Here is a 20,585-nt window from a genome sequence, read left to right as displayed (position 1 = left end):
TCCAATAAAACTAATAGAGAGATACACCCACAATCAGATGATAAGAGCAGATCATTTGTAACTCTAAGGAGAGCAGTCTCAGTACTATGATACGGTCTAAATCCTGACTGGAAATCCTCACATATACCATTTTTCTCTAAAAAGGAATATAATTGTGAGGATACCACCTTTTATAGTATCTTGGACAGAAAAGGGAGATTCGAGATTGGTCTATAATTAACTAGTTCTTTGGGGTCAAGTTGGGTTTTTTTGATGAGAGGCTTAAAGGGGGGGTGAAATGCTATTTCATTCATACTGAGTTTTTTACACTGTTAAAGAGTTGGATTCCCATGCTAAACATGGACAAAGTTTCAAAAATTAAGTTGTACGCTTGAAGGAGTATTTCTGTTCCAAAAATACTCCTTCCGGTTTGTCACAAGTTTCGGAAAGTTTTTTTTCGAGTATGGCTGGAGTGGAATTTCCTTATATGGGTCCTAAGGGCACGTCTGCCGGAAGAGCGCGCGCTCCCGTATAGCAGAGCACTGAGAGCACAACAGACTAGAGTTGTTCCGATTCCGATACTAGTATCGGAAATATCTCCGATACCACAACAAATTCTGGCATCGGCATCGGCGAGTACATGAACCCATATACCGATCCGATACCATTTTCTTAAAAAAGACCTAGTTATGACCGCAAGCTTTGCCTAACCGCTGCACGGTTCTTCTTCGCTGCTCAAAATGCATTGAAAACACAGGAAGTTGTGCTGTGTTGCCACAAGCAACCCCTGTTTAGAGCAGCGAAGAAGAAATGAAAACGCGTTAGCAGCGCTAATCTATATATGACTGGATCACTCATCACATTCTAAACTGCCAAAAGACAGTGAAGCCGCTACTATATTATAGATCAGTGGTTAGCAGTATGTCTCTGTAGTACCGGTAGTTACAGACTCTCGAGTATATTCAGTACCGGCAACTGCGTTCAGTCGCTTCCGTGTAAGTCAAAACGCAGGGCTCCAGACAGTAGCCGAATATATACTAGTGTCTGTGAATATTAAACTGCAAAATACTATTTAAATATTACTCCCGCAAAATCTACATCTCTGTGGGTGACTGGCACAGATGCGCGAGAGCTCGCTGTTTTGTAGTCTCTGCTGTGTGTCATGAGGACACGAACGCATAAACCGTCACTTCATGAGAATTTACCGTTTCATTTGAGAATACTGTCATATCATAAACACAGACACTCAAAGATCTTCATGGCAGCCCATTAAAATAAATGTTTGGTTTACATGAGTAAATTGACAATATATAAAGCTACTGTTGTAGCCTACAGTAATAATAATACATCTCTATAATAATAATTATGCCTAGATGGTTGCTTGTTTTTTACTTGTTTTTTACTTGTTAGAGATTATCTGATTAATAGATCTTTTTTTATATTCCTAGACTTATTTGTTGCAGTTTTTTTATACAGTTATATTGTAAAACTTAAATACCTTTTTTAGTTTGCGGTGTTAGATTTTTGGCTGCATTTGAAGTTCTTTTTTGCATAAGAAAATAAATAATACTGTCAAATTCATGTTAGATAATAAAAATACTGTAATAAATACAGTAGTTCACCATGTATTTGTTCATGTTTTATTGAGGGATCTGTCTGAAGCACACCATAAAAAAATTCTAGCAATTTACACAGGGCTAGTAGTATATACAGCTGTATATACAGATATACACCCAGGTATCGGATCAGTACTCGGTATCGGCCGATACCCTGAGCCCAGGTATCGGAATCGGTATCGGGAAGAGAAAAAGGGTATCGGAACATCTCTACAACAGACGTTCACTGATCAGAGCGAGAGCGTCGGGAAATGTCACAAAAGGAGTGTGTTTTTGGTTGCCAGGGCAAGACAACCCTGCACAGATTACCAAAAGAGAAACAGCATTAAGGGACCAGTGGATGGAGTTTATTTTTACAGAGCATCAACGGAGTTGTGCAAGTGTTTGTGTTCGTTCCCTGCATTTCGAAGATGCTTGTTTTACAAACAAGGCCCAGTTTGACGACGGATTTGCGTATCGTTTATTTCTTAAGGATGATGCAATCCCAACGAAAAAGGGTCACGATCGTGTGTTGGAACCGCAGGCGGTGAGTAAAACTGCTTCAAATATCTCTGCCTCCTTGTTAGTGCGTCCGCCTCCCATGCCTGAGACCCGGGTTCGAGCCCCGCTCGGAGCGAGTAGTTGCTCTCATTCAGTTTCAGCCTTGGGATCTGATTCTGGATCATAAATAAACGGCTGAATCTGACTGTTAGCCGTGGTTTGTTTTGGATATTTTTTTTCCTCACGGTAATGTCACAGCTTCCAAACGCTCTAAACGCAAAAGCCTACTGGCACTCGTGATTCTTTAGCTCCGCCCACACGTCACACCTCCAGCCGGTCGTGTTTTTCCGGGAAAAATCGGTACAGACTATGTTTCTCTTATGAATATAATAAAACTAAAGACTTTTTGGAGTTATGAAGGATGCAGTACTACTCTATAGGTACTCAAGATTAACAGGATATTGAGTGAAAACGAGCATTTCACCCCCCCCTTAATAACAGCCAGTTCACAGAGACTCACCAAAATTGGACAATAGAAGATTGGAAAAAACGTTGCCTGGTCTGATGATTTCTGCTGTGACATTCAGGTGGTAGGATCAGAATTTGGCATAAAGAACATGAAAGCATGGATCCATCCTGCCTTGTCTCAACGGTTCAGGCTGGTGGTGGTGGGTGTAATGGTGTGGGCGATATTTTCTTGGCACACTTTGGGCCCCTTAGTACCAACTGAGCATCATTTAAATTCCATAGCCTACCTCAATGTTGCAGACCCTGTCCATCCCTTTATGACTACAGTGTACCCATCTTCTGATGGCTACTTCCAGCAGGATAATGCACCATGTCACAAAGCTCAAATCACCTCAGAATGGTTTCTTGTACATGACAATAAGTTCAACTTTTCTCAAATCGCCTCCACAGTCACCAGATCTCAAGCCAATAGAGCACCTTGGTTTGGGATGTGATGGAACAGGAGATTCCCATCATGGATGGATGCAAATAAATGATGAAAAAACACTACCGCAAGCCACTGACAACTAGGGGTGGCGCGGTTCAGTTTGGTTTCAGGTTTCAGTACAGTTCGGTATGTGCTATTTTTATGGACAAATTAATCTTTCTGATAAAAATAAAATAAAAATAGAATATCCTATCCAACTTCAAGCAACAACACAAATAAATACAATAGAGTAAAGATACAAAAATTAAACCGTGATTTTCAGTTTTTTGTTTAGGGAGGTCTAGCATTAGTTTTTAGGTACAGAAATTGAATAAAGTAATCAAATGTAAAACAGCATTGCATATTGGACTGTATAAATTAAAGATTATTCTTAAAGTTACAAAAGCTTTTTAATCAAAAGCAGTGAGTGATTTCTTTGTTGTTGCTGTTCGAATAAGACTCTAAGAGAATACACTGATCAAGTAGGCCTACGTTCAGCCGGCTATGTCTGCTGTAGGATACTTACCAAGACGGGCATTTTGACATAATTTTTGTCTAACTTTTTGTCCATTTAAACACAATACTTCAGACAGATCTTATATTTGGGCGCCTTCTGAGGCGCGGGTTTATGCGATTCGGATGAGTGCACGCAGAAATCTACTCACTGCGCGCACGAGCTTGTGTCCCCTGGTTAATAAATGTTTAACCTGACAAAGCTTAAACGAGTTAAGTTTAAACACAGATATCAACGTGTGCTGTTCAGGTCTCACCTGTGTGCACGCGCTATCAGCACCCAGGTGATGATGGAATAAATGACTGCTCATATTCCAGCATACGACATTCACATTTGAACAAGAGTGCATGATTTTTCCAAGGTTTTTTTTCCCTCTCATCGCTGTTGTTGTAATGTCTGGGAAGCCAGAATGTGTGATTTATAGCAAACCATATTACAGGTGGTTTGTCAGATTTAAGTGGTGAACCAAACGGTTCGTGTTTTTTTTTTTTTCAGCGATCAGCAAACCGTGCCATCCCTACTGAGAAGAGTGTAGTTTTTTAACTGACAAAACCTCAGAAATGGCGAGAAAGACTGCTGCATGTGGTATGAACTCTGGCAGCTGCCAGAAATAACCAGTCATGTGACAGCTGCCACAAACTAGGCCCAAACTAGCCCCAGCTAGGGCTGGGCAAAAAAATTTATTTTTCGATTAATCGTTTTTTTTAAATGTGGTCGATTCAAAATCGATTCTCAAAGGCCATGAATCGATTTTTTTCCATATTTATTTCTAAAGACATTGAACCCAAGATTAGCGGTAATATAATTACAAATCTTCTCCACTAGATGTCACCCTCTTATGTGCCTTGTGCGATGTTACCAACGAACCTGTCATTCATTCATTCAGTGCTTAAAGCAGTGGTTCCCAACCCGCGTCCCATCACGAATTCAAATGCGGCCCACCATATGCTGAACACACAGACACACACACACAAAACTTATGCAACTCACTTAAAGAAGTTCAAGCAAATGGAATCACCATATACTATGCAGCAATCATGCTTAATTGAAGAAATGTGGCAAAACTTCTCATATTATTAAATTCGAAAGTGCTTTCCATTTTTGGATCAACATTTGTGAACGCACATTTTCTGCAATGTGGCGCTTCAAGTCATGCTCCCGTGCCCGTCTTACAGACTGCATCTTAAAGCCTCTTATACTTTCTGCGTCCGCGAGTCCACTATGGACCGCTAGGTAGGCATGACGTAAAAATCGTCATCGGAGTGTGTGTGCCGAGGCTCTGAGCAGACGACAGCGTGGACAGTAGGCTTCAAAAGCACAATTGCACATGTGCGGGCAGTGTGAAGAAGCTCTTTGCTACGCGAACCTGTGCAATCCGTCAATAAATGAATATAAAGACAGCGATGTGCAATGACAGAATCAGGTGTAGTAGAATTATTTATTTCAATGAATCTAATCGATTAGATATCATAATATCTAGACTATAATATTATAAATCAGGTTGGTTTGTTTTGGTGACATAATATGTGTGCGGCCCACGAGACTTGTACTTGTACTTCAATCATTTTCCTCCACAAAACACGTAGGCCTTACCTAATCTTGGTGAGTTAATGTTTTTCAAATAATAACTAAATATTAATTTAGTCTTAAATGCATAATGTAGACAGAGTAGGCTATATAAGCTAATGTTGGCATTATTCTTTTATTATGTCAGCTGCTATGGCAAAGCAAATCCGGCAGAGCCTTTATCTTAATTAATTTCGTTATTGCCAAATACCTATCTTAATTTAGTCTTAATTAAAAAAAATTAAGAAAGACTGGTTTTTATTGGTGCGTTGGCCTATTTATATGCTAAATGAGCCTATACCTAGGGCTATTCATAGAGTCCTGAGATATTACAATGTTACAGAGGACTTATTTTATTTCTTTGTTCAAACTTCCAAGTGGCCTATTATGTTAGTCATGTATAAATGACTCATTCCTGGCAAAAGAGCTGGGTGCGTGCGTACATTTGAATAATGTCAGGTTGTAAATGGGTTTGGGCTTTTAAATAGCTGTCAATCAAAATGTACTTGCCAGGCTCGGGTCCTGTTGGGCTTAACTTTTAAGGCCCGATTACAGCTCTAATAGAAAATCGAATCGAGAATCGAAATTGAATCGAGAATCGAAATCGAATCGATTTGAGAGCTTGTGAATCGAAATCGAATCGATCTGAAACATGTGAATCGATACCCAGCCCTAGAAACTGCAATATTTTTTCAGGATTCTATGATGAATGAAGTTTAAAAGATCGGCATTTATTAAAAATCTAAATCTTTCTAAAAATATATAAGGATGCACAATAACCTATAATTCCTTAAATATGAAAGCCAATAACCGATATGTTGGCCGATAAATCTAAATCCACATTTTTAAATAATTTTTGAGAGCCTGATAACCAAAACGTCTCCCCACTAAAAGGTTTAATCACTTCAACATAAATCAAACATAAAGCAACCTTACAAATAAATGAAATAATGCTTAAATAAAAGTTACTGGACAACATTACTTACATATAAAAAAATTTTACAAGGATAGTGGCGTAGCAGATTGGGGGGCCCGGGGCGTGTTGCGGCGTAAACATGGCACATAAACCCAAACAATTCACAACATTTTTTATGCTAATATTCGGTATATTGGCTCTTCCCCCCAATACATTATTAATTATTTAAGAATATATTAAACTGAAAACATTTACATGTGTGGAGATATAATTTTACATAAAGTTTGAGTAGACAGGAATATTTTCTGTAAAACATGTTAAAGTTTACTAAATAAAATATTGACAAATATTTCTAATTAATATATAGACATATTGCAAATAATAGATTTAAAGATCTGATATCTAGATGTATTTACATTTAAAGGAAATAAATATTTAAATATTTCCAATATATATTTTCATATATTTATTATGTTTAAAATATTAAAAAGTGTCTAAAATCTATTTCAAAATATATTTTATTCCATTTTAATTTAAGATATTTAAATATACATAAATCTACTTATTATTAATATATTTCAATCTATGTGACTTCTTTATGGGTTATATGCTGGATTTATCATTTTCAATAAAAATGGTCTAAAGGCTGAAATGCTGTTGAATAAGTTTTTTATTTCCCTATATCTGAACTGTAAGTCATGTCATTTTATGGTTCAATGCTGTATGTTAACGAAAACATTGTCCAACACTACTTCTAATTAATTCTGCAGTTAGCGTAAATAGTGAAATAAACTTAATTGTTAATCATGATATATGTTAAAAATATTTTTGATTGACATTTAAACTCCTATCTTATTATCTTTATATAATTTTATTTTTAATTTTTTATCACTATCTTTAAATAAATTACTAATAAAAAAAGTCTGGGGCATGTTAAAATATGCAAGATTACAAAATTAACCAACATAATCGCGATTATGATTCTTGCCATAATCAAACAGCCCTAGGAAAAACTCTAGTACAGATTAAGTAAACACCAACCTCCTTGTTCCTCGTGTTTTATTCCCCAGGTTTCTGGTTCCTCTTGTTTTATTCTCCAGGTTTCTGGTTCCTCCTGTTTAATTATCCAGGTTTCTGGTTCCTCTTGTTTTATTCTCCAGGTTTCTGGTTCCTCTTGTTTTATTCTCCAGGTTTCTGGTTCCTCTTGTTTTATTCTCCAGGTTTCTGGTTCCTCTTGTTTTACTCTCGAGGTTTCTGGTTCCTCTTGTTTTATTCTCCAGGTTTCTGGTTCACTCGTCTTCTCCTCTTTAACGCACACCATCTTCACAGCAGCAGATCGCAGTTCAGTTATTCACGTTACTCCTCCAGATATTCCTGCTTGCTTCAAAACGTAAAGACTATGTGGATAAAATTATAGGTATTCGTTTACCTGTTTCAAAAGCGGTATTTTTGTACTAAAGAAACAATTCTAACCAATTAACATCCCTAGAAAACAACAGAGAGCGCGGTGAAACTTATCTTCTTCTTCTGTGGTTTAAAGGTGTTTGGCAAACAGAGTCTGTGTTTAGCGCCAAACGCTGGACTGGAGAGAGAATCGACGAAAGGAGGAGATGTATTACTCGGTGCGTGTGTTTATAAAGCCGATCTGCACAAATAAATCTTCCTGAGTGAAAATTAGAGGAGAAAAACGAGCGAATTATAAGTGAAATTCACACAATGTTGCAGCATGTAAATATGTAAATAAAGAGCAATGAAAAAACGCGGCAATGCTAAAATGCCTAATAATTAAAAATTAAAACACTCATAATTTAAACAGGTTTAGCATGAAAAACAACATCCTTCGATTATGTGTCCATCTGGGACTTAACACATAACCGAATGTGTTTACAAGGATATCCTGATATAGTTTTGAATTCAAGAAGAATTCCAATCACCACAAAACTTCTGGTCCACAGCCAGGTAGGGAAAGTGCTTTATTTGGATATTTTATGAGGTATTCATAACTATCAAATATATGATGTAAATGACATAAAAAGCCAAATAAATATTATAAAGTACACATAATGAAAATAGTGGTCCCTTGGAGTTGTATCACTGGTTTAACAGTAAGTGGTTTATAAAGAACCTGAAGAATAAGTTTTAATTAAGAAATATAGTGGAGTAAAATTAAAAGTAGGTTGAAACACAAAAATTAAAGTAAAGTACAGATACAACCAAACGTGAAGTGACATACAGCCAAGTATTGTGACCCACACTCAGAATTTGTGCTCTGCATTTAACCCTTCCAAAGTGCACACACACAGCAGTGAACACACACAAACCGTGAACACACACCCAGAGCAGTGGGCAGCCATTTATGCTAAAGGGCAAAGTCGTGGTCCTGCCGGCCCGAGACTCAAACCCACAACCCTAGTGTTAGGATCCAAATTCTCTAACCACTAGGCAATAAGTCATGGATTTGCTCAGGGAGTAGCAAGCAGGGAGCAATGAACATGGTGCAGGGATCATTTCAATCAGAACACAGTTCATTCTCTTAGACATGATGGAAAACATGGATGCTGAAATATGCTAACTATTGTAATTTTCCACGCTCAGCCTAGTGGGTGTTCTTTTTTTTTTTTTTACCTCCAAGATCGAGTTCTGTGACTTGGGAGCTTAAGGGGTTATTGGACAGTATCTTATATATATATATATATATATATATATATATATATATATATATATATATATATATATATATATATATATATATAAAGTTATTTGCTTTATACACTTAATACTATTTATTCTATTAGAATTTCCTGTAAAAAGTTTTTAATTTTTTTGATAGGACAAAAATTCTCCATAATATAGCCTAACAGAGTGGAACTTTAAGGATGGGGCAAGCAGGATAACATAAAAAAAAAAAAGTTAGGCATGAAAGTTAAAGCTTACCTCAGTTTCCAGTGGGAAAAATAAATGGTCACTTCTATAAAATTGTCTCAATGAAAATGCAGTTGGTTTTGGAAGGTGAGAAAGTATGTACTAACAGGGTGGAAAATGACTTCAGGGACACAGTAATTGAAGAAAATTGTAAAAAAAACAAAAAAAAAAACACACAACAACCATATTTTCACATGATTAATATGCATGATTAGAGGCAGTTTAGCCTAGTCTATAACATAATTAAAACACATTTTTAGTTTTTTTTTCCTAATCATTTCTTGTGGAAGTTGATTACTTTGCACTGAGGACATAATAAAATTGAATGCATACATCAATGAAAAAGGTGTAAATAGTAATTTCTATTATCCCTGTTTAAGTGATAAAGAAGACCTAAATATACAATTTAAGCCATATCTTATTAATATATGTGACTCATTTTAGAGAACACATGATTAAAATACATCATTGGAACATAAAAGTCACTGTATAACAGGAACAGAGCGCTGAAAATTGTTTAATGCAGCATTTCTTAAAATACAGAAAATAGATCAATCAAAACACGATTTAAATTATAATATGAACCCAGGGTTAAGTGTAGAGTGATAACAGAAATCATAAATTAGTGGGTTTGTTTGCACGCTTTTCTCCAGCACGCTTTCACTTGTCTACCACAGAGAGTTACACGCTCACAGAATCAGTTTTCATGTGACTCGCTCGTTTATGGATCTGTTTACTGAATGATTACTTAAAATTAATATATTTACAGCAGGGGTTCAGATAAAAAATCGGCAGCTGGCAGCAGGAAGTGGCTGCCATTGACAGCCAGAAGGTAAGCGGGACCTGCCAATCGGTGGCAGCCAATCAGTATCGACCAACGTGGGCGCAACCAATCAGATATAACTGCACCCAAATGCTTCAGTAATGGTTGCGACTGATCAAACGGTAAGTTCGGAAATAGGGCTTGGGCGCCGCGTTGCATTCTGGGACGTGGCGGTCCTGCTGGTAGCTTCGCGAATGTAAACATTCAGCAAGTCGAACGAGAAGATGCAGAGTTGGGAGAAAGAGAAAGGATGGTAAAATTGCGAAAAGGTTGTGGGATTTAAAGGGATACACAAAATAGGGATGTCAGGGACTGGTATGTGCACAAAATCGGCACTATTAACGGTTTGGATCCATATGAAATTCCCAACAAAGAGTGGAGCACCGACGATTACTTGCTGCCACCCTTTTGCATTACAGATATCCTAGGCTACATTGTTTGTTTTGTGAGCGCCTACACTTCAGAACAGTTCCGAAGTTTCAAGTCATTGGAGTCTCATGTGCAGTTCACAAATGGATATATATGTTCAGGAGTTGCAGATCATAAAACCGGCAAACAGTATACGTTACAGTAATCTGGACAAAGGTAAGCTGCGCTACACCTTGCTTTTTGGTAAACGTTAGTGCTAACAACCATTCACACACGTAATTACTTTTAACAAAAGTGTAGTTAGAAGCTGTCCACCCTCCCATTTTTATCCGGGGTTCTCACGTATTTGAGCTCTTTTCCCACTGTCTTCCCGTTTTACTATTTTCCTATATAATATCCCGCTAGCCCTTCGATCGGACCTGTCAGTCTCTGTACTGTTGTGCTGTTGCTACCCCTTGCCCTTCCAGCGAAACATATGTTTTCAAAGCATCGTTTTGCTCACTTGAAAGCAACCTTTAGCGTGATGTTGGGCTTTTTAAGATAGCATGGTTGTTGTGAGAGCACAATTTCAAGCAAATCTGCAACTAAAGTCACGTTAGACCTAGCTTCACAAATCGCTTAACATTAGTTAATGCAGCAGTTTTGTTTTTGCTGTCAGCAGAGGGATAGCAACAAAAAGATGAATGTTGAAATTTCTCGTATTTTGGATAAGTAACCCGAGAAATTTCCCTTATTTTCAATGTTGACTTAAGCTATATAAATTAGTATTCAGATGTTATGGTCTCCGTGATCGCGTCTCCAAGCAGGAAAGCGGTGATAAGTTAATCCATTCTCATTTTATTTTCCCCATGGCGATTATGTGTTGCGCTATTACACCCCACAATACAGCAACGGTTTACCATGGTTGAAATAGATTTTTAATTAATCAAATTAAGACACACGAATGAGAAGGGAGTATGTCTAAACACTGCGCAGTAGTCCGTTGAGGTAAAATACACATTTTTGGTGAGGGTTTTTAAGAGCATTTTAGAGTTAAGTATCACGTTATTGGTGTCGCTTAAACCCGCTGACATGAAAAACAACCCGCGGAGCAGTGTCAAAGTAGCCCAATTCTTGGCAACACTGGTTTGTTCGCGAGATCGATTCTCTTGCGGTACTTTAGATGCAGTTGCCTAATTGTTACTGGTTAGGTAGCCGACCGGTGTTCCAATCCTGACTCTATGCTGCTCCTGTTCCACTCTCTCCACCCAACACTTTTCTGTCCTGTCCACTTCAGCGCAAAAAATAAAATAAAATAAAATAAAGCCTGTGTTGTACAAAACCTGAAGATCCATTCACAATGTAGACCTTGTTCAGGAAAAGTTTGTAATAAAATATGTGAAAAATGCAGTGGTAAATGACATAACCTTTGCAGTATAGCCTATGCCTATTTAATTTAAAATAAGATAGGCTATATTCTGTTCTAAAAAAATACATTTTGTTCATCAAAGACATGATGATTTATTGCAAAGGTATATTATAATATAAACCAATTGTAACCACATTTGTCATTAGGACAATATAGGGAACAAATAAGAAAAATAGAAACAAAGATCAGAAATGTGGTATATATCCTAGTCTACTATACTTGTCACACTTGTTATTTCTGTTGCCATCACTTCGAAAATGAAGCCATTCCAATAATGGTGTTTTAAGAATGTGTTTGTTTAACATTATGAAATAACACCATAAACACGTTACAAGAACGTTGTTATGAGAACATCAGTCAAGTACAAAAAAACACCATAAAGACGTAACAAGAACGTTGTTATGGGAACGTTTTCCCTCAAAATTATGAGAACATCAGTCAAGTAAAAATAACATCATAAAGACGTTACAAGAAAGTTGTTATGGGAACGTTTTCCCCCAACATTATGAGAACATCAGTCATGTAAAATAACATCATAAAGACATTACAAGAACGTTGTTATGACAACGTTTTCCCTCAACATTATGAGAACATCAGTCATGTAAAAATTACACCATAAAGATGTTACAAGAACGTTGTTATGAGAACGTTTTCCCTCAACATTCTGAGAACATCAGTCAATTAAAAATAACATCTTAAAGACGTTACAAGAACGTTGTTATGAAAACGTTTTCCCTCAACGTTACGACAATGTATTTTAACTATGAAAACATTATAAGACTGTTCCAGAAACATTATGTCAGGAACGTTTTTTTCTAACATTTACATAACTTTTATATAATGTTAGTGAAAGTTATGGGAATGTTCCCTGTTAGCTGGGTTGTTAGGAGGCCATGATGGTCAGAGGCCAATGGGCGAATTGAGCCAGGATGCCGAGGTCACACCTCTACTCTTTTCGAAAGAGTAGAGAGTCAAGACCTCGGTTTAACGTCTCATCCGAAGGACGGTGCTTGTTGACAGTATAGTGTCCCCATCACTGCACTGGGGCGCTAGGACCCACACAGACCACAGGGTGAGCACCCCCTGCTGGCCTCACTAGCACCTCTTCCAGCAGCAACCTAGTTTTCTCAGGAGGTCTCCCATCCAGGTACTGACCAGGCTCAGCCCTGCTTAGCTTCAGTGGGCAACCGGTCTTGGGCTCCAGGGTGATTTGGCTGCCAACATCTATGAACTTCCGTTGTTTACATTAAGAGCACACTGGCGGGTTTATGGTTGTTGAATAAGCTCAAGTGTATGCAACTATATTGGCGTTAACCGTCCATTCGATTTATAGATAAAGAATAGAATGAAACATGGTGGCAGCAGTGCTTTGTAAAGAGTAAAAGCACGGAGATTTAGAATAACGAGAGATGCCGGTTTAAAAAAAAAAAAATTACGGTCGAGAGAGCAGAAAGCTCAGGCTTAGCGAGGATGGAGAATCCCCTGGGCTGAGACCACCACCACCACTGTGCCTGGACTCAGCTAATCTAGCGAAATCATGGAAAATGTGGAAAGAAGAGTTATCACGCTGTATATGGATCTCACATTGGCGGACGCCGGAGAAGCAGTGATAAAAGTGTTCAGCTATCTCATTGGGGAGACGGGAAGAGAACTATGCGAGACTCTGGTTCCCGCATGACAACCTGCTACAACCAAAAGTAATTCATTCACGACAAGAGCAGATTGAAAACAGAAACCGTCAGGCTGTATACTATAACAGACATGCAAAGGACCTAAATCTTCTAAAAGAAGGAGACAGAGTTCATGTCCAGCCAGGAGAGCTGAACAAAACATGGAGAAAAGCGACTGTTGTGAAACCTGTGGACTACAGATCTTATGATGTCCAGCTTGACTCAGGAAACATTCTGAGGAGAAACCGCCGACACCTCAGGAAGGACAAAGTGATAGTAAAGGAACAAACCGAGACCAGACAGCATGCAGAAGTACCCAGATACAGTGTGACAGACTTAAACGCAAGCAAGGACACTCCCAGCGTTTCTATCACAAAGTCTGGAAGAAAAGTGATCATACCTTCCTACCTTAAAGACTATGTTCAGTAACTTAGTAATAATTACCTCCAATTCTCCAGTGAGAAGAAGAGAAAAAGAAAAGATGACACTAGACACTTTATTTTGTATGAGTTTAACACGTAACACTTTATTGTGTTATTAAGGACACATTACAAATTCAGTTAAATACAAAGTATAGTGAACATATACATACATGTTTTCTGAGTTACAGTTCATGAAGTTCTTAAGTGATCAAATTATCTATCCTTTATGTTGGAAAAAAAAGAGAAAGGATGTTGGGATGGTTGTGGTTGCAGCACAGTGTCAGGACAGATGAGGATCCAAGAGCGGAATGAGGCTGAAAATGTACTTTATTAAATGGAACGTCTTAACATCAAAAAACAAAACAAAAACCAACTGGGGAAAAAAACTCAGTCTTTGCTTCCAACTGCTCAGCAGGCAGGTCGTGCGCTCAGCCTCCGAGAGCGCCATGAGAGAAGGAGCAACAAATCCAAAACGGTAGGCAGGAGAATGGTCGGACAGACAAGGGGTCAAGCAAGATTTAGAATAACGAGAGATGCCGGTTTAAAAAAAAAAAAATTACGGTCGAGAGAGCAGAAAGCTCAGGCTTAGCGAGGATGGAGAATCCCCTGGGCTGAGACCACCACCACCACTGTGCCTGAACTCAGCTAATCTAGCGAAATCATGGAAAATGTGGAAAGAAGAGTTATCACGCTGTATATGGATCTCACATTGGCGGACGCCGGAGAAGCAGTGATAAAAGTGTTCAGCTATCTCATTGGGGAGACGGGAAGAGAACTATGCGAGACCCTGGTTCCCGCATCGTCTCCGGATCGGACAGTAAGCAGCTTAATACGTGCCTTGGATGATCATTGCAATCCAAAAGTGAACGAGGCAGTTGAAAGGTACTGTTTTTTTGTCAGGAATCAGACCTCTGATGAGAACCTTGACAGATATGTAACGGATTTAAGAATAATTGCTAGTACGTGTAATTTCGGCCAGATCAAAGACTCTCTAATCCACAATAGAATTGTTTGCGGCATATACAGTTCAGTTTTGAGAGAGAGGCTTCTGCGGGAACAAGATTTGACTTTGGAAACATTGGACATTTACTTACCGCTGACGGGCTCAGAGTCGACCCTGAAAAGGTTCCTGGGCATGGTAAACTATCTCTCGAAATTCTGTGATCACCTGTCAGATGGCTGTGAGGTACTGAGGCAGTTAACTCATGAAGACAGTATCTGGGAATGCTCAGATGTACAAGAGCAAGCATTCACAACGCTCAAGGATGCCATCACCAAAGCTCCGTTTCTCAAATATTATAACCCAGATGAAACACTGACACTTCAGCGTGATGCATCAGAGACTGGGTTAGGGACCGCTTTACTTCAGAAGGTGGCGCCAGTTGCTTATGGAAGCCGGGCATTAACTTGGGGTTATGCCCAAATAGAGAAGGAATGTTTGGCCATTGTCTTCGGTATGGAAAAATTCCATCAGTATACATACGGGCGAAAAGTCAATGTACATTCCAATCATAAGCCACTGGAAAATAAAGTAAGAAAACCCCTGCTGACACCCCAAAACGCCTGCAAAGAATATTACTTAGGCTACAGAGATATGATATTGAAGTCAAGTACATTCCAAGGAAGAGCATGTTGCTAGCTGACACGCTATACTTACCTGAACATGCATGCCAGGGTTCAGTATAAATGAAGAGAGAGAGTATAACATGGTCCAGCACATACATATTGCAGAACAAAGACTCCAGACCATCAGAGAGGAAACAAGCAGGACAGAAATTGCAGTCACTAATTAAATTAATAAAAGAAGGTTGGCCATATGAACAAGAAAAACATACCGAGCGACATTGCACACTATCACTCCTTTCAAGAGGAACTGAGTGCCCAGGGTGGAATTGTCTTCAGGGGGGAGAGCGTTATAATCCCCGATGCACTCAGGGGTGACAGTGTTCGGCGCATTCACTCCTCACATTTGGGCATAGATGCATGTCTAAGAAGGACAAGAGAATGTGTTTATTGGCCGGGGATGAATGAACAGATAAAGACATTCATAGAGAAATGTTACGTCTGCAGGTCTATGGATGTGAAACAGCAGAAGGAGACTCTACAGTCTCACAAACTACCCAGTAGCCCGTGGTCTAAGGTGGGGACAGATATATTCACTTTAGACAGCAGAAACTACCTAATCACTGTCGACTACCTCTCTAATTTCTGGGAGCTTGACTACTTACCTGACACACAATCCATCACTGTCATCCGTAAGCTGAAAGCCCATTTCGCAAGACACGGTATACCGGATGTCATTATCTCTGATAATGGCCCACAATACACATCAGAAGATTTCAAAAGGTTCAGTAGACTGTGGGAATTCAAACACAAAACATCTTCACCTGCATACCCACAGAGCAATGGGATGGCAGAATCAGCTGTAAAGTCTGCAGAACGACTGTTGAAAAAGGCAAAAGCTGACGGGAAAATCCATACCTCGCCATCCTTGATCAGGGAAATACACCATCACAATAGATCAAAGCAAGTCCAGCGCAGCGGCTGTTCAGTAGGAGAACTAGAACTCTGATGCCCATGCATGACAACCTGCTACAACCAAAAGTAATTCATTCACGACAAGAGCAGATTGAAAACAGAAACCGTCAGGCTGTATACTATAACAGACATGCAAAGGACCTAAATCTTCTAAAAGAAGGAGACAGAGTTCATGTCCAGCCAGGAGAGCTGACCAAAACATGGAGAAAAGCGACTGTTGTGAAACCTGTGGACTACAGATCTTATGATGTCCAGCTTGACTCAGGAAACATTCTGAGGAGAAACCGCCGACACCTCAGGAAGGACAAAGTGATAGTAAAGGAACAAACCGAGACCAGACAGCATGCAGAAGTACCCAGATACAGTGTGACAGACTTAAACGCAAGCAAGGACACTCCCAGCGTTTCTATCACAAAGTCTGGAAGAAAAGTGATCATACCTTCCTACCTTAAAGACTATGTTCAGTAACTTAGTAATAATTACCTCCAATTCTCCAGTGAGAAGAGGAGAAAAAGAAAAGATGACACTAGACACTTTATTTTGTATGAGTTTAACACGTAACACTTCATTGTGTTATTAAGGACACATTACAAATTCAGTTAAATACAAAGTATAGTGAACATATACATACATGTTTTCTGAGTTACAGTTCATGAAGTTCTTAAGTGATCAAATTATCTATCCTTTATGTTGGAAAAAAAAGAGAAAGGATGTTGGGATGGTTGTGGTTGCAGTACAGTGTCAGGACAGATGAGGATCCAAGAGCGGAATGAGGCTGAAAATGTACTTTATTAAATGGAACGTCTTAACATCAAAAAACAAAACAAAAACAAAAACTGGGGAAAAAAACTCAGTCTTTGCTTCCAACTGCTCAGCAGGCAGGTCGTGCGCTCAGCCTCCGAGAGCGCCATGAGAGAAGGAGCAACAAATCCAAAACGGTAGGCAGGAGAATGGTCGGACAGACAAGGGGTCAAGCGAGGTGCAGACAGGGCTGAGAACGGCGGGCAGTACCAGGGTCAAAAACAGTCCAGGTCGAGAACCAGAAGAGCAGTCTACTAGTTATCTTTTTTTGCTCAGGATGAGAAAGTTTTGATTATTAGCTGTTTTAGCAGATAATGCTTTTAAGTCAGTCTCTCCAGAAAAATGCGATTATGCGATCGCATGATTTAATGCATAATCAGCCAAAGGCCGCATATTTATGCGGGGTTGCATTTTTCAAATATGCCGCTCTTTTGCCGCATAAATTGCCGATTTCAGAAAGCAAAATATGCGGGGCTAGCATGATTTCATAATCATGATTTTCATAATTGCATAATTGCATCATTGCAAAAACTCACATATATATTAGCAGAAAGTTGAAAAATTTTGCGTTTACTTCACACAAGGAAAGCGCCATTTCTCCCTATTGCCATGGGAACCTTATGAAGTGACGTAATTATGTGACGTGAACATCATCTGCAAATCCCACGGTGAAACCAGGGTGAAACTTGAAGCGCGCAAATCATTCTTATTTGCCAACAAAAATAAGCACAAAAGAACGCGCAAAGCAGTTTCCCGGTTTGTTACATGACAGTGGAGCCAAATTATATTGCGAGAACTTGCGAAAACTGAGGTTTGATGAAATAGAGAAAAAAAGGTGATTCCCCCAACACCCCCTTCTCACTAGGCTACTAAGCACTGTTGTAGTTTTATTCAGAAGTTGATGCAACTTTACAGTTGTAAGATTGCACTTTTTTGTTACAGAACAGTACCAAAAACTTACAGTTGTAATTATATTAGTAGTATGTAAAATAATTTACGTTGCAGTAAGAGATTGCAACTTAAATATTCTGTGATTTAGTATGCTCGCTTATCATAGGAAGTAATAAGAAATTACTCTTTACATTAAAGGGGGGGTGAAATGCTATTTCATGCATACTGAGTTTTTTACACTGTTAAAGAGTTGGATTCCCATGCTAAACATGGACGAAGTTTCAAAAATTAAGTTGTACGTTTGAAGGAGTATTTTTGTTCCCAAAATACTCCTTCCGGTTTGTCACAAGTTTCGGAAAGTTTTTTTCGAGTATGGCTCTGTGTGAGGTTAGATGGAGCGGAATTTCCTTATATGGGTCTTAAGGGCACGTCTGCCGGAAGACCGCGCTCCTGTATAGCAGAGCAGAGAGAGGCTGTGCACAGACAATCACTGATCAGAGCGAGAGCATTGCGAAAAGTCACAAAAGAAGTGTTTTTTTGGTTGCCAGGGCAAGACAACCCTGCACAGATTACCAAAAGAGAAACAGCATTAAGGGACCAGTGGATGGAGTTTATTTTTACAGAGCATCAACGGAGTTGTGCAAGTGTTTTTGTTTGTTCCCTGCATTTCGAAGATGCTTGTTTTACAAACAAGGCCCAGTTTGACGACGGATTTGCGTATCGTTTATTTCTTAAGGATGATGCAATCCCAACAAAAAAGGGTCACGATTGTGTGTTGGAACCGCAGGCGGGGAGTAAAACTGCTTAAAATATCTCTGCCTCCTTGTTAGTGCGTCCCCTCCCATGCCAGAGACGCTGGTTCGAACCCCGCTCGGAGCGAGTCGTTGCTGCTGCTGCTCTCGTTCAGTTTCAGCCTCGGGATCTGATTCTGGATCATAAATAAACGGCTGAATCTGACTGTTAGCCATGGTTTGTTTTGGATGATGTTTTTTTTTCCCTCAAGGTAATGTCACATCTTCCAAACGCTATCAACGCAAAAGCCTACTGGCGCTCGTGATTCTTTAGCTCCAGCCGGTCGTGTTTTTTCGGGAAAAATCGGTACAGACTATGGAGTTATGAAGGATGCAGTACTACTCTATAGGTACTCAAGATTAACAGGATATTGAGTGAAAACGAGCATTTCACCCCCCCTTTAAGGTAGTAGCCTAGTGAGAAAAAGGTGCTGGGGGAATCACCTTTTTTTTCTCTTTTTCATCAAACCGCAGTTTTTGCAAGTTCACGCAATTTCTTCGCATAAAATTGCAAAAAATATCCAGCATATTCCATCACATTTTTTAAGAAAACGTGCCGTGAAATCAAGGATTTTTGCTCGCAACAATCACAAAAAAAGTCTGTGTTTTTCTGGAGGGACTGTTAAGTAAAATATTAAAACAGTATAGATTTCATGAGGAAAACACTGGAAAAATAATCATTTTCTGTCACGTGGCACAGCTCTAAAGGTAAAATTACAATACATATAAAAACGATTTATTTTAATTTATTTATTTTGTCTGGCAGGCACGTGCACAGGTAGGGCTCAACCTGTGCAGAGCACATGCCCTTACACTGCGAAATGCCCTTTTTTTAGTGGTGTTTTTTTATTATTTTTTTTTTTAATCAATGCTATTGGTTACCCTTTACGCCTGTCTGTCTGTTTTACAAATATTTAGCAAATGAAAGTTATTAAAATGAGCTTCTGTAAATCTTATTCGATCCTCAAGCTGTCAGTAAGCTGATAACTCCGCCCCCTCTATATTCATGGACCATTTACGCAAAAACCGGAAACACATCAACGAAGTGTAACGTCTCGGTTACGTACGTAACCCTCGTTCCCTGATGGAGGGAACGGAGACATTATGTCGACCGAAAAATGGGGTCTCACTTGGGAGGCCAATCATCTCTGATTTTAAGAGAAAACGCCAATGAAATTGGCAAGTGGATTAACACACCTGAGCCACTCCCCGTGCCAGCGGGTATAAATAGGGCGACAGGTGCATCCACTCATTAGGTTTTACGCTGAGGAGCCGAGAACGTGTCCCGGCAACAGCGAATGGTTCAAGGTTGTGGCATGGGGACATAACGTCTCCGTTCCCTCCATCAGGGAACGAGGGTTACGTACGTAACCGAGACGTTCCCTATCTGTCGGTCACTACGAGTTATGTCGACCGACAAATGGGGTCCTATGGAAAACGCCATAACCTGAACCTCGTCACAACCCTGAGGCGCTGCAATTGTTGACAAGCCTTGGCGTGCCACAAAAGCTACGCTTAAGGTCGTAACCTTCCCAAAGCCCCAGCGCAAATTCACTGACCTTGGTACCGAAGGGGCCAAAGGGTGAGTACATCGCTGCTGGAGAAGGCCATGCTGCTGTTCCGCCCACATAAAGTAAATGGAAGGGATTTCAACCTTCAGTGAAAGATTGCTTCAAATCTTCCCTATTTGTTCTTTCAGCTGGCAAGACAATGGGGAAGCGAGCCTTTAGGAAAGGTCGCTACGGAGACCACATCCTACCCGTAGGGAGGTGACATGTGGATATACCGATATGGACTGACCCAGGGGGCAGTACTACATATGGAAAGGGTCTCTGAGGCAGGTCCTACCTTGGAGTAGGGATGGAACGGCTGCCAGAAGAGACTGACAGAGCGATCTGTCAAGGGAAGACACGGGTTTGCCAAGAGGGAAACCTTACCGTGGAAG

General features: G+C 39.5%; 1 protein-coding gene across 1 annotated transcript in view; it reads right to left on the bottom strand.

Annotated features, from left to right (window-relative positions):
* Positions 1–14,756, bottom strand: part of LOC113097007 (zinc finger protein 721-like) — a 29,032-nt gene extending 14,276 nt beyond the window's left edge. The window contains exons 1-2 of the mRNA XM_026262236.1: positions 14,714–14,756; positions 7,047–7,100 (exon numbers count right to left, since the gene is read on the bottom strand). Of these exons, the coding sequence (XP_026118021.1) occupies positions 7,047–7,100; positions 14,714–14,756 (97 nt within the window). The remainder of the gene's footprint in view (positions 1–7,046; positions 7,101–14,713) is intronic.
* Positions 14,757–20,585: the final 5,829 nt, after the last annotated feature.

Source organism: Carassius auratus, unplaced genomic scaffold, assembly GCF_003368295.1.
Source record: "Carassius auratus strain Wakin unplaced genomic scaffold, ASM336829v1 scaf_tig00216060, whole genome shotgun sequence".
Taxonomy (NCBI): Eukaryota; Metazoa; Chordata; class Actinopteri; order Cypriniformes; family Cyprinidae; genus Carassius; species Carassius auratus.
This window is presented reverse-complemented; position numbering and strand designations above follow the sequence as displayed.